Here is an 18,928-nt window from a genome sequence, read left to right as displayed (position 1 = left end):
CAGATATACACTTTACAGATAACTAGAAAGTGGGATGAATAAGGAAAGTGAAATGTGGGTCAATACAAATACCTTTTATTCATTTTCAAGTGACAACAGTGAGGAAAAGAGATGTGATCATATCTCTCTTTTACTTAAAATAATAACTCTCTCCTGAGAGGGGGATATTTGATGATAAAGAAAAAGAAATAACACTTTTCTTGGTGTTAATAAACTTAGTAGAGAATCTACTGAGGTAAATTTTGAATAGGTGAGGATCAATAATATTATGCAGTTTTATCAATTTTGTCCCAGTTATTCCCATTGCCACAATTATGAGATTAATGGTGTGTCAAAATTATGCTAAGATCTATTCAAAACAGTTTCATGCAGAATTAAACTGCAATTTTACTTATGCACTGAGGAATATTAATAATTATTTTTAAATTCATAAAGGAGTCATCACACACTGCTAGAATATAGGCTTTTGTGATACAGGTTTGGAATAGAGTGGAAGAAATAAAATGGGAAGAAATAAAATTAAACAAATTATGGGTATGGCAGGAAGAGAGCAGGTTTTTGATGCAAGGCATTTTGAGAGGCAATGGAATTTTGGGGACTATGGTAGAGAGGTGTATTTTGGGCAAGCGAGATGGTGAAAAAGATCAGGCATGTTGGGCCTGATCTTTCCATTTCTCCATCTCACTTATCAATGTGTGCGTTTAGTATCCTGTTATTCAGGGCATTCAAGTGCTGCAGCACTTAGCCCTGGAGTCCATCAAAGAACTCCTTTGACCAGTAGACAACTGTTGGAAATAAACAAGTGATTGATCAGTGATTGATGAGGGATTGATGATTGATTGATGATTGATCAATGATTAATTGATGATTGATTGATGATTGACTGATGACTCACAGATGATTGTTTGATGATTTATTGATGGTTTGGTGATTAAATGATTGCACTGATTTGCAAGATCATGAAGGAGAGACTATTGCCTACTTTCTTTTTAAGTATAAGGGTGGATTAACAGATCATTATTTGAGTTATTAGGGAAACACATTTTATATTTTGTATCAATTTCAAGTTTTAACTGAAAGCAGACATAATAGAATAATCATGGCAGTAAGAATTCTGAGATCAAAAATCAAGAGGGAACCACCAAGGCACAAAATTATATCAAATTACCATCCAACAAATCACATCCCATTAGTACATGATTCCAATTAAATACTCACATAAATGGATTTCAATTACACTGCAGTATTTAAAACTATTAATAGGGCTGATTTTCATAATTCTGGGGAGAATCTCCATTGTATTTCAACAATGATTCACACTTATTGTGTGTATGATATAAGCTTGATATTATGAGTGCATTATTGGGGTCGAGTGGACCATTTTATCTGACTCAAGCCTATTTGGCTTGAGTGGCTCAATTGAGGATTTTTGTGCATTCTCAAAGTGAATATGCATGCTCGAATAAATTAAAACTGGGCTGGTTTATGCAAGCAGTTTTGCATATCAATAGCAGCTATAGGAAAGAAAGAGAGGTGATAACCTCATTGTTTAACTCTTTCATTTCTGGAGTAGGAGATTTATCTAATGTCAAAAATTGATATACACATGAAAATTGTATTAGTTACCTTAAACAGTAGAGACCAACCATTACAATTTTATCATTGTGGCAAAAAAATGAAAGAGTAGACATGGCAGCTAAATGCCTTATTCAACAGAAAAAATGTTTGCAACCCTAGGAATGAATAACATGAAGAGTGGAATAAAAAATAAAAAGCTATGGTATGAAAAAGTAATAGCTCAGTAAAAGAGAAGATAATATGAGTTTGCATACATTTAGAAATAATTATTAAGAGGTTTGATGTTGCTAGTTAGTTTACTTCCGGAAAATTCTCCTATTTTTTACCTCACATCCCTTCTTATCTTTCGTTTTCATTTTTTCTCATAGTGTCTTTCAAATCATCCTTCAATTCTTGTTTAATATCATAAGCTTTTTATGCTCCTCCAAACTGGTTCACTTAGAATTTTTGCTGCAAGTCTTTACAGCTGAAGAACCAGTAAGAAAGCTATAATGTCACCCTTATGGTACATACAATTTTTCTGTGTGGTCTGTTTCTATTAGCTCTTTTATTCACCACACAGCCTTGCAAACTTCCTTTTCTTTCAATGATCATTCCTGAGTATTCATATATATTTCATGTTAGGTATTTTCTGAGAAGGGGAACTACTCAAATTGAAAGCAAACAAAAAATGATCCACATTGAAATGTAATGAAATAATTGACTTTGTAATTCCACACACTTTATTTAAAGTTATTACCGAAAAAGTGCATGCTTGTTTCCTTCGATGTATGCAACCTTTTCACCAACATGCCACCCATGGAAGCGGTGAACCTTGCCGAAGACATCCTCATCCGGAAGTGAACTTTGTGTATTACTTAAGACGTGTGTTTCCCAAAAATATTTCATTTTTAATGGTACATATTTCCAACAACCCAATGGTTTAGCCATGGGCTTGCCCTTGTCCCCACTCCTGGCTGATATTTATATGGACAATTTTGAAAAAGTTTTGTTCTCCTCAGCTCACCCTCTCATTAATAATGTATTTTGTTGGCTAAGATATGTAGACGATGTCTTCTGTGTATGGACAGGTTCTGATAGGCAACTAGAGCAGTTTCTAGCACATCTAAATACCTATCAATTCTAATGAACAATTCACGTGTGAAAAAGATGAAAAAGGTTCCCTGATATCCTCGACCTATCCATTTCTAAAGACAAAGATGGGTTACAGTATTCCATTTTTAGGAAAGAAATGTACACAGGCCAATTAATTAATTCCTCTTCAAGGCATTGCTTCACCCAAAAGCTTTCGGCATTTCATGCAATGATCCACCGTCTAACCACTATCCCTACATCATAATTCAATGTAAATAAGGAACTTAATGTAATTAAAACGTTAGCAGTAAAAAATGGTTATTCAGAAGATCTTATTAATAAACTTACAAAAATAGCCTTAAGCCACATTTACAACCCCAAACATTTAAAAGATCCCACTGCCAAATGGCGGAGAATACTATATCTTGGGACTATTTCTCAAAAAGTAATTAAAAGTTTTCCTAAAGAAAAAATTAAATGTGCCTTTTACAGTCATTCATGCCTTAAGAACCTGATCTCTCACACTAAAGACAAAGTCCCCAAAAACGAGAGGAGTGGAGTGTATGAGTTAAAGTGCTCAGAATGTAACACAAAGTATATTGGACAAACAGGACGGAAATTCAATGAAAGAATTAAAGAACACCAAACGTGTAAAAAATAAGAACATAACATCTCTCTATGCAAAGCACCTCATCGAAAGTGATCACAAAAGTGACTTTGTGAAAAAATTATTCATTTTGAAGAAAAAGGTCAAAGGCTCAATGCTTTGGAGCAGTTAGAAATTTTGAAATGTGTCCGTTGGAAAGATGAACTTGCCAATGAAATTTTGTATCCCTCCCACTCCCCACTCCTAGACCTACCACTCCTCTAAGTCAAAAATGTAATTCTCTTTTCTTCCCAGCTACATTGTAATCTTTTTACCCCTCCAACCTCCCTCTCTGACCAACCCCCCCTCCTGTGATCAGAAGGTATATATAGTGTGCTTCTATGAGGACCACCTGATGATGACATTCAACGTCGAAACCCGGGTCGTGTTTTTTAAATAAAGTGTGTGGAATTACAAATTCAATTATTTCATTGCATTTCAATATGTTATGCAAATTCCATAAAGTTACGCCTGAGACAACAAATTTAAAAAAAAAATGGTCCATTATAAATTTTACACACTGTCAAGAATTATTGTAAGCATTAGAAAAGCGGTTCAAGTATTCTTCTAATGTGCCCCAGCTAAATAATTTGCCATTACAGAAATAAAAAATATTCAATTTACTTTAAAAATATGCTTGTTAATGTTATTCTACTAATTAAGGTAGGCATTGGATGATATAGATTAAAAGCTGCTACTTTTCTAAGCCTCACCTTATAAGACAAAATACTCTGAACCTAATTAATTCTTCTTCAATCCTGCATACTTTCTGCCTCCACTCAGTCAAAATGCTCATTTTCGCCCCCCATCTCACCTATCTAACATATTCTCTTTGGTCTTCAACATTCCATCGCAGATTAAAATGCTGTACATTCACATTTCTTGCCTCCTAAGGATCTTTCCCATCAACCCTATCCCCCACCTCTACCACTTCAAGTACTCCTAAGTTTGTTCTTCATCCCACCCATTTTATATTTTCTAATCTCTCCACACTCGTATCTCAAAGCTTTCCAATCCACATCTATCATCTTGCCTCAAAAACCAAGTTTCTACAGCCTACAAAACTATGTTCGATATAAAAGTTTTAACTAATCTTTTCTTAACTTTCTTACTCAAGTTCACTGTCATCAACTCCCTCCTCCTTTTGAAATATTCTTAGCTTAATACAATTAATCTAATTATTTTTAATTTTATTATTATTGTAATGTTATTTGGCAATCACCCAAGTAGAAATGTACAGTTCAAAAAATCAATCTTTAGAAACAAGCCAGGTAAATAGCCAAATTAAAACATCAGAAAGAAAAATAAATTTTGTCAGTTGTCTGGCCATTCTCTTCTTGAAGCTCCTGATATTTACAAGGAAAGGTTTAAAACATCTCCAGGTAATTTTTTTCAATTACTAATGCCTTTATATAGGAAGGAGTGCTTATGCAGATCATCTCTTTGAATGAGCCATTTTAGTTTATGTGTGTGATCTCACATTCCTTTAAAACATCCAGCTGCATTCAGATGTATTTAATTTGATGTATCCCCATGCCTTATTTTCTGTGCAAAATTAAAACATTTTCCCCAACCAACCATTTTATATTTGTTCATTCAACAATCTTCCAATTACAGGTATGTCCTTAAAACTTTGAAAATTCTTGAAAATTAATGAGAAATTTCTGAGGAGCAGAGGAGAGTTAGTCACTTGTCTTTATCATTAATTAAAACTATGTGCGCTTAGTAAGGTTTTTTCAGAATGTAGGAGACTCACTTTCACTCAAAATCCTAGATCCTAATCCTATGACAATACCTACCATTTCATAAGGCAAGAGAACTCAAGCAAATGGTGCACAACCATGCAGCAGCATCTTACTTATTGTGAGCGCACACTGGCTCCAAATGTAATATGCTCCATGGAAGATTGCAAATGATGAAATTTGGGAGTTCACAACGCTTACTACCTATCTGCAGAGACATGAATCCATGACATCGCAACATAATTGAAGGCATCAGAAAAATCTCTTGATTGTACAATTCCATTAAAATCCAGTGCAAATGTCTATTTTTCCTTTCCGCTATTCCCGACTAATGCTTTTCAAAGGTTTTTGTCTTTCCTCTGCATACAATAAAGTGCTGTAGTGGGTTTTAAGACCTAATTGATGCTCTATAAAGAAATTAAATTTACCCATCTGTACATTTCTTTAATCTAGTTATAAAAATAATTTGTACTTTTTTTGTAATTATAATAGGTAACTTGATGTTTCTGATATTCTCAGGTTGCAGAAGATTTTATTTGACGGCCAGGAAATCCGAAGATTCACAAAATTATCACCAACGTTTAATATGCCTAGTTTTGGTGTTAGAGCTACAGTACGTTTACAGGTAATTCTGTAGAAAAATACATTTGATGACTTTGATTTGTCACTGTTTTGGGATTACTGGTGAGGAAACACTGATACAAAACATTTTTCTACGAAAGCAATTGACACTACAGCTCATTTCAAAGGAGCTCATGACAAAAGAAATGAACTTCCCCCTTCTGAACTAGAACAATGTTTTTACCATGCACTTATTGCATACAATTAATTGAATTATAATTCATTCAATGGATGTATTCCGAGACCTTAAACAACGGCGAAGTGGTCGAAAGTTAGTGGCCCCATCAAACTGAGTACGCAAATCCAACAGTGCGACGTGTCGCTGCCGGGTCCAGATTCCCCAGGTGGTTATGCCTTACCTTCGCAGTGCTTCCCATCCGAGTGTAACTCGAAGCCTATATTGCAGGCGCACTCGTATCCTCCGAGTGTGTTGATGCAGTGGTGTTGGCAGCCATGGTTGATGAGAGCACACTCATCGAATTCTGTTCGGGGATTTCCGGTTTTCGAATGGGCAGGGGGAGGGGTTAGTGTAGAATGAAAGGTGTGGGAAGGGGCATGGGTGGTGGATTGTTGTGGGTGGAGGAGAGAGAGAGAGAAAGAGAGATTAGTCGGAGGCTGATTGGTGCGCTCGCGGCTCCCAGAGTAACCCGCAGCTTTGTGCGCGTCCCGAGATTAATGCGCCTCCAAAAGGGTAATGTAGCTTATGAATGTGCTCTTGTGGCGAGCGTCCGTTCATTTGTGCCCGACTAACATAATCTCTCCGCTGTGCGTTATGCTGTTTACGCGTAATGGGCGTCGAGGTTTATTTTCAGGGAAATCCAACAAGATCCATTTCATCACTGAGAGTAATGCCTCTTGGGAATTGTGTGAAGTTCATTGTTTCAAAACTATTTAAATACGTACGATCGTGCGATTGTCTCATAACAGACACAAGAATGTTTTAAATCATGATCGGGTAAAAAGTACTATTGAGTTGATAATTAACATAATGAGTGAATTGAGAATACTCAATGAAATATTTTACACGAATATCACGAAGAGATTTTTACTAAGAAGTCATTGAGAATGACAGTGAGATGAAATTATACATGGTCTAATACCTGCAAGACATCAGGATTAGGGCCCATTACCTGCTTTTAACTAGTTCAAATACATTCTGAAGGATATACAATGACGATTTAAAAGGAAATATGCACATAGTTGGAGGCGTGAGACAGGTGAATTCTATTTTTTTGTACAAAAAAATTATGTAAGAAATTTTATAAAATATCAGTCGAGTTTTCATCATTAATAAAAAAATGTGTACTCTATGTTTTGTAAACTAGTGTTAAAGTATTGAGAGTAAACATTATATACACTATTAAAACATAGACAAATAAAAGATGATATTCACAAAACTATTTCACATTTCAGCGGCCAAACTTTGAGGTTTGTAACGAAATTCTTTGCAAATTAATAGAATTATCAAAAAAAAAAAAACATTTTAAGTTGGCCCTCAGTTAGTTCAAAGATTGGCGAGTCGCATACGCATTTCAAATGTAGCAGTAAAAATGTCAGAAATATTATGAAATAACTTTGAAACATAATAATTAGATTTATTAGTTTTATTTATTTATATAGCTTTCAGTTTTATTATAATAATAATTAGTTTTTAGAAACTTAATCATGCCTAAAATATAGAAAATAAATAGCCAAGAAATAATAAAATTTCAATATAATGAGAGTCAACGATGTAATCAGAAGTTGCATCAACAAAATTAATGGCATATCATGAAAAGTATTGAAATAACTATTTCATTGCCAGGTGCATACAAAAGTATAATTGTATATCACCGAGCAATACTCAGTAATCGCGAAACACCAATTTAGATATAAATGCTGAGAATATAGACCAGCAGTTTACCTTTCATGAATGCCGCCGAGAAACCGGCCTTCTGGACGGACCCATCTGAGACGAACTTTACCAGCAGTTTGTTACTCGTTGAGCGGATATCTGGAGGTCCCTTGTAGCCGCAGAAAACACCAATTAAAGGGCTGTTAGAGTCATGCCCGTCTCTCACTTCGAGATAGTCGTACACGCAATTATCATGGTTCTCAATCTGGAAAGTAAAGGATTTTGAGCGCGGTTAACTGCGATGCCATGATTGAGCCATCGTTATCATACCACCAAATGGGAGAATGTTCACTATTAAAGAGTTTATACATATATAATATAATATAATATAATATATATATATATATATATATATATATATATATATATATATATATATATATATACACACACACACACACGAGGTCTGTTCAAAAAGTATCGCGACTTTTGTGGTTTTTCAAAATTTATTAATTTATTCATGAATATCTATTTTTTCCCTTTTAAAGTAATGCCCATTAGATATTATACACTTGTGCCAACGTTTTTCCAATCCTCGAAGTACTTCTAATAATCATTTTTTTATGATCTTGTTCAGCTCCTCCTTCGATGCAGTCTTTATTTCGTCAATTGTAGCGTATCGTCGTCATTTCATGGGCCATTTCAGTATCGGGAACAAGAAAAAGTCACTGGGGGCCAGATCTGGAGAATACGGTGGCTGCGGCATCATTGGTGTGTTGTTCTTGGCCAAACATTCGCGCACAAGTAACGATGTGTGAGCAGAGGCGTTGGCATAGTGCAAAAGCCAATTTTTGCTCTTCCACAAATCCGGGCGTTTGTGGCGGATTGCTTCGCGCAAATTGCGCATAACGTGCGGGTAATATTCCTTATTGACCATTCCACCCTGTGGCAAGAACTCATGATGCACTACGCCCTTACAATCGAAGAAAACTGTAAGGAAAACTTTCACATTCCACCGAACTTGGCTCGCTTTTTTCGGTCTTGGCTCGTGCTGCAGCTTCCATTGGGATGATTGAGCTTTAGTTTCCACGTCATTACCATAAACCCATGATTCGTCACCAGTTATAACCCTCAGGAGTAAATTTGGGTCTTCGCGTAACAGCTCATTAGCAATGTTATTGCGTTGCTGTTTTTGGTCGAAATTGAGCAATTTTGGTACGATTTTTGTGGCGACCCGTGTCATGCCCAAATCATTGGTAAAAATCGAATGACACGAGCCAATCTATATGTTTATGTCCTAAGGCAACTTCTCTAACGGTGATTCGACGATTGGCCAGTACTATTTTCTTCACTTTATCTTTAATATTCACTCGTATAGATGGGTAACAGCCTGGAAAAGTGGGAAGGGCTTGTACGTTCCGATGACCCCTAGGGCCGTGTTGGCTGGAACAATGATAATTGCTCCTGGTAGGGTCACCCATTCCAAACAGGTCGAAGGTAACGTGTCAGGCGAAAGATAGTCCGATCAGCATCAGCTCCGCAGTGAGGCGGCTGCAAAGGCGTCTGACCCCAGTGGGGCGGCCATTGAGTGATAGTGTCACGTTAAAAACACCATTGAGGAAGACAAAGGGAGACCACCTCAATTATTATTTCCAAGACTCATATGATGGACATGATAGAGAAAATGAGTACTGACAACTACGGGACCCGGCCCAATCCGCATGGTATTGTGCCCGGCAACAGGGTAGGTAAGTCTTCCATGGGTACTACTTCATAAAATCCTAGCCAATAAAAGTGGCAATGGCGGCACAGGAGTCCAAATTGTTTAGGATAAGACTTGTTTATTTTCTTCCTATTTTCAAGTCTGGTAAATGTTTATTTCAAGAATTGTGAAAATAGATATACGGTCTGTAGCGCGCCTTCAGTTGGTTTTTTAACCCGTTTGGAGGTGTGGTGCCCGGAAACTGCCCAAATAACGGCCTTCAATTAATATGTTGATAACTTCAAATTGAGTCACTTCAGGCGTGAAGTGGTGGACGTCGAACATAATGAATAACTGATCGAAGCACTTTTCCCCTTGTAATTTTTTTTTAATATTACGACCGGGTTTCGATGCAATACACCTTCATCAGGAACTGATGGTGATGTAATACATCGAAACCCGGTCGTAATATAAAAAAAAATTCCAAGTGGAAAAGTGCTTCGATCAGATGTTCATTATGTTGATGTTTCGTTTTGTTATTTAGTGGGAACCGTTTATATGAAAGATGTTCGTGGAGTTCGGTGAAAAATCGGATCTGCGGAAATGAGCTGTTTGTAGGAGTAGCATTGTTCTTTGAAATGCTGCGTGAAACTCTACAAATTCTTCACGGAAACTTTTGACTTGATTACCAAGGCTTATTGGATTGCCAAGGTTCAAAAACGGGCAGTTATCAGTGGAAGACGACGAGTTTTCTGGAAGAACATCAGCGTCGACATTTCCCCATTATTGAAAAAGTGAACGACCTCGTTCGTGTGAATCGAAATTTGACTGTCGGGGAATTTGCACAAGAGTGTGGCATCTTGATTAATTCGTGATATGAAATACTCACTGAAGAATTGACGATGCATCGACTCACCGCCAAGTTCTTGCCTCGCTTCATGAAAGGAGACCAGAAACAACATCGAGTTCAAGTCTGTCAAATACTGTTTGATAGAGCTGAAGAGGATGAAACCTTTTCGTCTAATGTCATAACAGGTGATGACTCATGGGTTTTATTGATATGAAATCGAAGCAAAAATGTAATCTTTACAATAGATTGGTGAAGTATCCCTACACTCCAAAACAGCTCGATTAGTTCGCTCGAATGCCAAGGCGATGTTGACTGTTTTTGTAAATGCAAAGGGAGTTGTGTATCACAAATGCCTACATAAATGCCATAGAGTCAACATGGAGTACTAACTGGGGGTTATGAAACGCCTAAGAGAGAGAATCAGGCGAAAACGGCCCGAAGTTTGGAGTGGCGAATGATTTTTTCACCACGACAACGCGCCGGCTTATTCGTCTCTGAGAACTCGTGAAGTTTTAGCCAAAAACAAGACCACCACCACTCATCAGATCTGATGCCATGTGAATTTTTACTGTTCCCCCAACTAAAATCCCGCTCCAAGGGAAAAGATTTACCAGCTTTCCAGAGATAGAAAAAAAATCGGTGAAGGAGCTAATTAGCATTCCGGAAGAAGCGTTCCAGGACTTTTACAAAATGGAAACACCGTTGGGATAAGAGTACAAGTATACGTTGGGGAGGAGTCTGATTTAAAGGGAATCCTGACCATTAATTTGTTAGTGGAGTATTTTTTGTAATAAATAAAGTCCGGGAACTTTTTGAACAGCGCCAAGGGTTACAGTTTGATGATATAATACTAGGTAATGAGCACAAATCTAGGATATCTGGCTTCGTAGAGATTGAGCTCGTATTTCATGTGGAGAAGGTTAATCCATCAAGTTAGAAAGTTGATTATCAGTTATTCCTTACTAACCTCAAAGGACTGGAACTTGAGAGCTACTTGATATTCCAAAGGCACGGTTATTTTCCAAACACACTCCTTTCCTGGCTGGTAGTCCTCTGGATAATTTGGAGACTCTAAGTGGCCATTTTCCATGTCCAATTCACCTCCACATACCGCTGCCCAGTGGAAAAAATTAAACTTTGAATGACCCATTCTGGCTAAAAAAATGTGCGTAACATAATCGAAAAAACAATTACTATTAAACAAACTGCCGAGAATTCAACAGGTAAAATGTATTGAACTACTGTACCAGAGGCTCAGATGAATGATTTATGGAATTAATAAAGATTAGGAAAGTAATTTCAGATTAAATTTGCCTAAGAGTCGATCATCCTTATCATCCATCCAACCATCTCGTAATATTTGACTGTGTCTTTACATGACATGTTGCACATCAATTGTGTGTCACAGAAGACTAGATTAGGGTGAAATGCTGGAGAGAATGAGAGGGAGGTATTTTTATTATTTCCGCAACCGAAAGCCCCACCAATGATAGCTCTTATCAAAAGAATAAGTGATTGAAGTAAATCACTTCGGTTAATTTTTAATTTTCCTTAGAAATTGGCACTTCTATTTCAACAGGTACATTATCATTTAACTGAAAAAGCCTCGAAAGTGAAGGTTTCATTTGGCAGTTTAAATTGATAATATGAACTGATTCTTATTCTAAATAAAATATTATGTCTTCTAGGAGAATGGAGAAATGAACATGAATAAATAAGAAGTACAATTTATCTTCAGAAAAAAAGCATTAATAAACTTTATTTTCCAAAACACAATAATGCTAGAATTAAAAAGCTGGGAGAAAAGCAATCCAAGTTACATTTAAAAAGAATACATGTATTTCACAAAGAGAGTTGTTTCGGATCCTTTTTTAACATTTGAGCGTTCGATTATACAATAAATAAGGGGTGCAACCATAATTAATGGGACTGATTTCACATCAACTAACGAATTCAAACTTTTACTAACACTTTTATTTTTTTATGAAGAAGTTTGAATAATTTTAACGTACATCTCTGGTATTCATAATTGAATATTTAGTGGAATTTAGTTTTATTTCATTACACGCATTATTTAATTATGGAGTATTTAAAGGAATGCCAAAGAGATACGGGAAATAATAATATCCTCATTAATTGATTTATCGTCGTAAGTCTTAGTATACACTTAATATACAGGTAAAGGGGATCTTCCATACAATTGATGTGAAATTAATATTTTTTCATTCTTAAACTATTAGCAGAAACAAATTCAAATAAGCATTATTATGCCGATACATTTCTGGCCGTCACGAAGTATTTATTTAGCATTAATTGTATGGATGAAAGAACATTGACACATGGCAGCTCCGAAAAAAATACGGAAATTTAATTTGGGATGCTCACTTATCTCTCTATTCATGATTCATTCTTTAATTAAATATCTTTCACCAGGCAAAAATGTTTTTATTATTTATGGACTCGGCATATAGCAGGAATATAAAAACTATAAACAAAAATATGAAGTGAAACCGGTGTGGCTATCTGCACGAAGTTCTCTTCAACAAAATGTATGCAGAAAATAATTTGGTACGATTACTTACCCTCATAACTAGCCGTGAATCCTCTGTGCCCATTCTGTCGATTGGACGTGATGTATGTGACCAGCATCCGTGAAGCTGTTGATACTATAGGTTCGTGTATCCTTCCACTTCCACAGAAACGACCTTTTAAATAATTTGATAATAATTAATTAATATTGTAATTAAAAAGATAATGCACTCCGAACAAATTAAAATTCTCCATTCCCCAAGTGTAAGCTACGGTCATTCTCGGGAAAGATTGGACTTTCCCAGAGAATGTTTGATCCAAATAAAATAAATAAAGTCGTCGAGTTCAGCACATCGGGTGAAATCATATGAAATCAGATGTTAGCTATCACTAATGACATAATACATAGAATCAATTAATTTGCATTGCAGCTCGGTATCAACTTCACAGAAAACCTGACAGCAGCAGCAAAAAAGAAGGGGTTAAACCAGTTTACATAAGGACATGAAATGTTAGGACGATGTTGGGAAAAGGGAAATTAGAAAACATAAACCGAGGCTTAGAGGTATTATATAGGTATTTTATCGCTATCTGATTTGAGATGGAAGAATAGTGGTGATTTTAGGAGTGATAGATATTGAGTAATATACAGCGTAGGGGACAAGAGCCAGGGAAGGGTGGCAGCAATATTAAATGAAAAGGTTATAAGAAACATAATTTACATAGCACACAGGTGAGTGATAGAATGTTAATAATATTAGCAAAATCTGAAATAAAGAACTTGAGGTCTACAGTATATGTATATGAGTCATCATACGAGGACTACATACGCGTATCTCTTACTAACAATTAATCTTAGAAAAGAAGGAAATTCCATTTTTAAATTACATATAATTAATCATAGAAAATTATTGCGGGTGCTCATGGAGGGAAATATTTGACAGTGATAGAGGACTGGAACAGAGTTGGACGAAAGAAGAAATGAGAGTATGGGATGGGATCACGGTTTAGGAATAATGAATGAACGCGGAGGGAAATTTATAGAATTCTGCAGTAGTCATGGTTTAATAATAATGAATATTTGTTTTAAATACAACAAGAGATACAAAATACTTGGAAAACGTCTGGGGATTTAAAAATATATCAGTTAGACAATATTCTATCTTGTCTATGTCTATGGTGTTATGTCTTGTCTATGTTGTGAATAACATAGATTTAGGAACAACATAATTAGTTGGCACTTTATCCATGAAGTGAATACGAGTGCAGATAATAATTCAGTACTAAGGATATTATCAGATTCAATAGGTTGAAACAGGGCAGACGAATGAGCAGATGTGGTATGGAAGAATTAACCAAGACGAAAAGGAAGAAGCACCAGGAGACGTTTGGAAAAATTATGAGTGGAGAGAGGGAGATGTGTAAAGTAGAAGAAAGACTCGGACATCTAAAAAAAACCATAACATAAGCTGTATAAGGCCGCAAACAGAATTATGGGAACAGCTAATAAGGAAATAACAAGGACACCATAGATTATGGATGAGATGAATCTGAAGATAGATGAGAGAGTAAATGGAATAAAATAATGCAAACACAGAATTAGGGAGGAGGAATTACAAAGAGATGAACAATGAACTAGAGTGGGAAACTAATTGGCTCACAGAGCTATACATCTACATCTACATCTACTTAATACCCCGCAAGCCGCCGCAAGGGCGTGTGGCGGGGGGTGCTAGGACACCACCCGTAATTTAGAAAAGAAAAAGAAAAAAAAACCGCATGCAATAACCACAAAATCATGTATCCACAAAAAAACATGGTATACATTCATGCATGAACACTTACACCCCACACACATGCAAACACTCAATCTACACCTTACATACACATGCACCTGAAAGTATACCTAACATCTCTATAGTGTTTAATTTTGTTCCGACTTGTAAATTCAACGTTTTTAATATTTCTAAAGTGACTTCGGTTTCTTACTATTATGATTTCTGATTGTTCGGGGAAAGAATGAGTATTTGTACCTATCTGTCCTGGAATCTATCTCCCTTAGTTTATCTTTGTGGTCTGATTTACCTAAGTAGTGTGGGGCCATTATAATTCGTTCAGTGTCATAGTTAAACTCGTTTGTTCTGAACCTTTCTAAAAGTCTAAGCCTCGCTTGTTCTCTCCGCAATTCAAGTGGTTCCCAGCCTAAATCCCCTAGGAGACCTGTCACACTTGTGTTTTTATCATAACAATTTACCGGTCAATTTACAATAAAATAAAAACATGGCATTCGTGGAACATAGCGGCTGTGTGTGTTTATGTTTGCGAGAAAGAGAAAAATTAAAATATTAACCTGGGAAAGAGATTGATTTCGTCTCTCCATTACATGCCTCTATAGCTACATAATACCCGGCGAGCCGCCGCAAGGACGTGTGGCTGGGGGCAATACCGTCATACCGCCGAGACTTCTAGCTTTTTCCGCTTAAACGCAAACGGTTTCTCACCCGCACCGCGATCCTCTCTGGGAAAGAGGAACTTTTTTTCGAGGATGGTGGCTACTGCACCGCGGGCCATAAGGGCCGCGGGCCGCGAGCTATAAGGACTATCAGGAAGTAAGAAGAGAAAATACGAGCACTATATAATAGATAAAGCGGGAAAATCATTGGGTGTTAAGTTTCCGTCCACCTAAAACATACATCAAATAGTTAAGTACCATGTAATATTAAACCCAACGGTAATAAACCCGAAGGTTGGTTGAATAGGTAAGGTTACAATTTAAAAGTGAGTGGTTTTTTATTTTGTGTATTCCTCTCTGTATACCACGTAAACGTTCCTTAAAAGCCACATTGGAGGTTTTTGTGGACACAAATAAATATAGCAAAAACACAGAGAAGCACATACAAATGAAAATCGCACGTGTTCCAAATTTTCGGTGGCCAAACCACCTCCCTCTGGCGAAAGAAGGAACTGGGCATCGGTTTGGACCCTAAAAATTAGAAATACGTGTGAGTGTCATTTTTATAGGTTTCTTTGCGTTTAAGTTGACGGGAAATATTGAGCTCCTTCATTTAAATTATTATTTACATCCGTGAAACTTTCTCAGAAGATACATATTATTCGGTACTCAACCGGTTAAGGTAGATTTTGGATGGACACAACTACCAATAAAAAATTTGGTTTCCCCTAGCTAAACACAACCCAACATCGTACTATAGAACAAGCCAATCTTCGTTTCTGTTGACTACCTTCCAGCATCCCTATCCTATCCCTACCCTTTCCTCGTTTTCCTAACATTCTCCTCTTTATCCCTTCAATTTTCCACTGCCGATCAATATGTTTTTCATCCATTTTTCGTGCCCCTTTATGATTTCTCCCAGCAACCCAATCTCCTTCCCAACCATACCTGCTCTTCCCCATTTGCTATACTTTCCGCCCATTTCACCTTCTCCATTCTTCTACACACCCACATTTCAAAATCCTCCAATCTACGTCTATCACTCTGCTTCAGTGACCATGTTTCCGCGCCGTACATAGCTACGCTCCATATCTAAGTTTTTACGAGCCTTCTTTCAGCAACCTTACTCAACGTACCTGTCGTCAACCCCCTCCTTGTGAAAGCCTCTTTGCCTAGTTCAGCTCATCCTCTTACGTCCCTACTACTTCGACCATTTTCGTCCAAAACACTTCCAAGATATGTAAACTGCTACCTGCTCTAGTTTTTGCCCTCCTATTTTCATGCCAAGCTTAGCCTTTCTATTTCCGGAAAATCGCATAACCTTTGTTTTATTAATTTGATTCTAATACCATATCTATCGCAATGGATTTCCAATTCATTTAGCAATGCTTGAAATCACTTGGCTGGCTGACAAACTAGAGCTTGGTCATCAGCAAACCTAACTGATTTTACGGATCCCCCCCCCCCCCCCGACTTTCATACCTATTCCTAGTCCTTCCCATACCTCTATAATCATTTCCTCTACATATACGTTGAACAGCACCGATGATAATGGACAACCTTGCCTTACATCTCTTCCTAACACTCCTCATCCGGACTTACACCCCCCACTCGCACCTGAGCAGTCTGAGGCATGTACAGGTTGCGGATCAGCCTCCTGTCCCTCCAATCTATTCCTATTTCCTGCGATTATTCATTAATTTTTCCCAATTTACTCTATCAAACGCCTTTTCAAAATCTACGAAACGGAAAAATAAGTCCTGATTGTATTCTATATTCCTTTCGATTAGTGATCTCATTACTGCCATGGCATCACGCATGCCTCTCTCCTTCCTAAACCCATAGTGATGATCCTCTAAGTAATCATTTGCCCCGCTCTCCATTCTTTTGTTGATGATCCTGAGAACCACTTTAACTGCGTGGGAAATCAAACTTATTGTTCAGTAGTCCTGTAGCCTATATCCTTTTTGAAATAGGAACTAAGACTGATCTCACTAAGTATACCGGCCAGATTCCTTCCTGGTAGATACTATGAATCAGTCCATATAGACTCTTCCTCCCACATTTGCTAAACCTTTTAGTAGTTCCGCAGGAATGTTGTCTACTCCCACGGCTTTATTTAATTTCATCTATCTTAATGCCCTTTCTATCACGTCGAGTATACCTGGACCTAAGCTATCTTCATTTACGTGATGTTCTTTTTCTATGACTTAGTTTGTTGGCCTAAGGTCTTTAACATCGAGTTCTTCACACTATTCCATCTCTTTTGGATCTTTTCTGTTTCAACTATTATTTTACCCGACTTATCTCCAACTGTCAAATAAATTTTCCCTTCTCACTTCCTGATAGTGTATTAACATATCTGATATAGCGCACGAATTTCACCCTTCCTCTGCACACTTACAATATCCTCGCACTGCGTCTTCTACCACGCTTCTCTTGCTCTATTTGTTACCCGTCTCATTTTATTATTTAAAATTTTGCTCATACTTCTACCAAACTCTGTGTGCATTCTTTCATTTTATTCTCTCGTCTATTTCTAATCATCTCATCCGTGATTCATGGTTTCCTTTTCTTTTTCCTATTAACAGGTCCTATAATCTATTTTGTGGCTCTGATATCACTTTTTTGATGTGCTCTCATTTTTCTTCGACAGTACTCCGCTCTTTACCGTCACTCATGATTTCTCAACAGCCAGCTGATACTCCTTCCTTGTCAATCCATTTAATGCGACTACATTTCATTTCCTAACCCGACGCCCCTGCAATTTCTTTTTGTATAGGACGCCACACTTCATAATATCAACATTGAGATCAGAGTCCACATCCGCTCCCGGGAAACTGTGAATTGATGACGCTGTTCCTAAATCTGTGCCTAAACACAATATTATCTGACTGATACCTTTCTGAGTCACCTGACATTTTCCACATATGACCACTTGGTGACTTATAAGGCCAACAGATCTTAGTGTAAATAACGTTTCCTCGATAGCTCAAGTGGTTAGAGTATCCGCCCGGCAAGTGGAAAGATCTGGTGTTCAAGTCCCGGTCAAGAAATATTTTTACGCTCGTGATCCGTTCGATTCTGCCTTCCCCACTTCTCCTGTGCTCGCCATTTATATATGTTCGTATCCCTTTTCCTTATCATCTATTTCCATGTGAATGAATATTTGTTCGCCAAATGGCGAGATTTCGTGTTTGAATGTGTGTATATATAAATAAATAAATATATATACATATATATATATATATATTTACACACACACACACGAGGGTCATCCGGAAAGTAGTACCCGTTCGTGCCGCATGAAGTGCTGACGACGCGAGTAGCCGCTGGACGAGGTCAGATAGCTTCAGTGGCTTGTCTGCCTTCTCTGAGCCAAGTTGCGTGACGCTAGCATTGCCTGTGTTGTTTCTGTGATTGTTTACAATGTTTAAAAAAATTGAGAACGCCGCCAGTTGTGAAGTGAGGGCAGTGATTAAATTCCTCAATGCAAGAAACGTTCGCCCATGTGATATTCATCGCCAATTAAAGGAGGTGTATGGAGACAATGTAATGGACGAGTCGTCTGTTCGGCGGTGGTGTCGCAACTTCAACATGGGGAGGGGGAACACACACGACGATGAGCGTTCGGAGAGACCGTCTGTCATTACAGACCAACTGGTGAGCTCAGTTGACGAATTCGTGAGGAACGATCGGCGCGTCACAATTGATGACATCTGTGAGCATTTTCCCAATGTTTCTCGAACAATTGTTCATGAAATTGTTAAACACCATCTGCATTATGCAAAAATTTGTGCAAGATGGGTCCCTCGCGTATCTCAATGAGCTGGCGGCGAAGGACTATGCAGCAGGAATACAGAAACTTGTCACACGTTATGACAAATGCCTTAATTTGCT

At 37.4% G+C, this 18,928-nt stretch overlaps 1 protein-coding gene across 1 annotated transcript in view; it reads right to left on the bottom strand.

Annotated features, from left to right (window-relative positions):
• tok (tolloid-like protein 1 tolkin) overlaps nucleotides 1-18,928 on the bottom strand; it is a 111,915-nt gene that overhangs the window by 17,807 nt on the left and 75,180 nt on the right. The window contains exons 7-10 of the mRNA XM_071584283.1: nucleotides 12,630-12,752; nucleotides 11,015-11,160; nucleotides 7,565-7,760; nucleotides 6,021-6,143 (exon numbers count right to left, since the gene is read on the bottom strand). Coding sequence (XP_071440384.1) covers nucleotides 6,021-6,143; nucleotides 7,565-7,760; nucleotides 11,015-11,160; nucleotides 12,630-12,752 — 588 coding nt within the window. The remainder of the gene's footprint in view (nucleotides 1-6,020; nucleotides 6,144-7,564; nucleotides 7,761-11,014; nucleotides 11,161-12,629; nucleotides 12,753-18,928) is intronic.

This window comes from Hetaerina americana, unplaced genomic scaffold (genome assembly GCF_022747635.1).
Source record: "Hetaerina americana unplaced genomic scaffold, ioHetAmer1.1.p SCAF_17, whole genome shotgun sequence".
NCBI lineage: Eukaryota > Metazoa > Arthropoda > Insecta > Odonata > Calopterygidae > Hetaerina > Hetaerina americana.
This window is presented reverse-complemented; position numbering and strand designations above follow the sequence as displayed.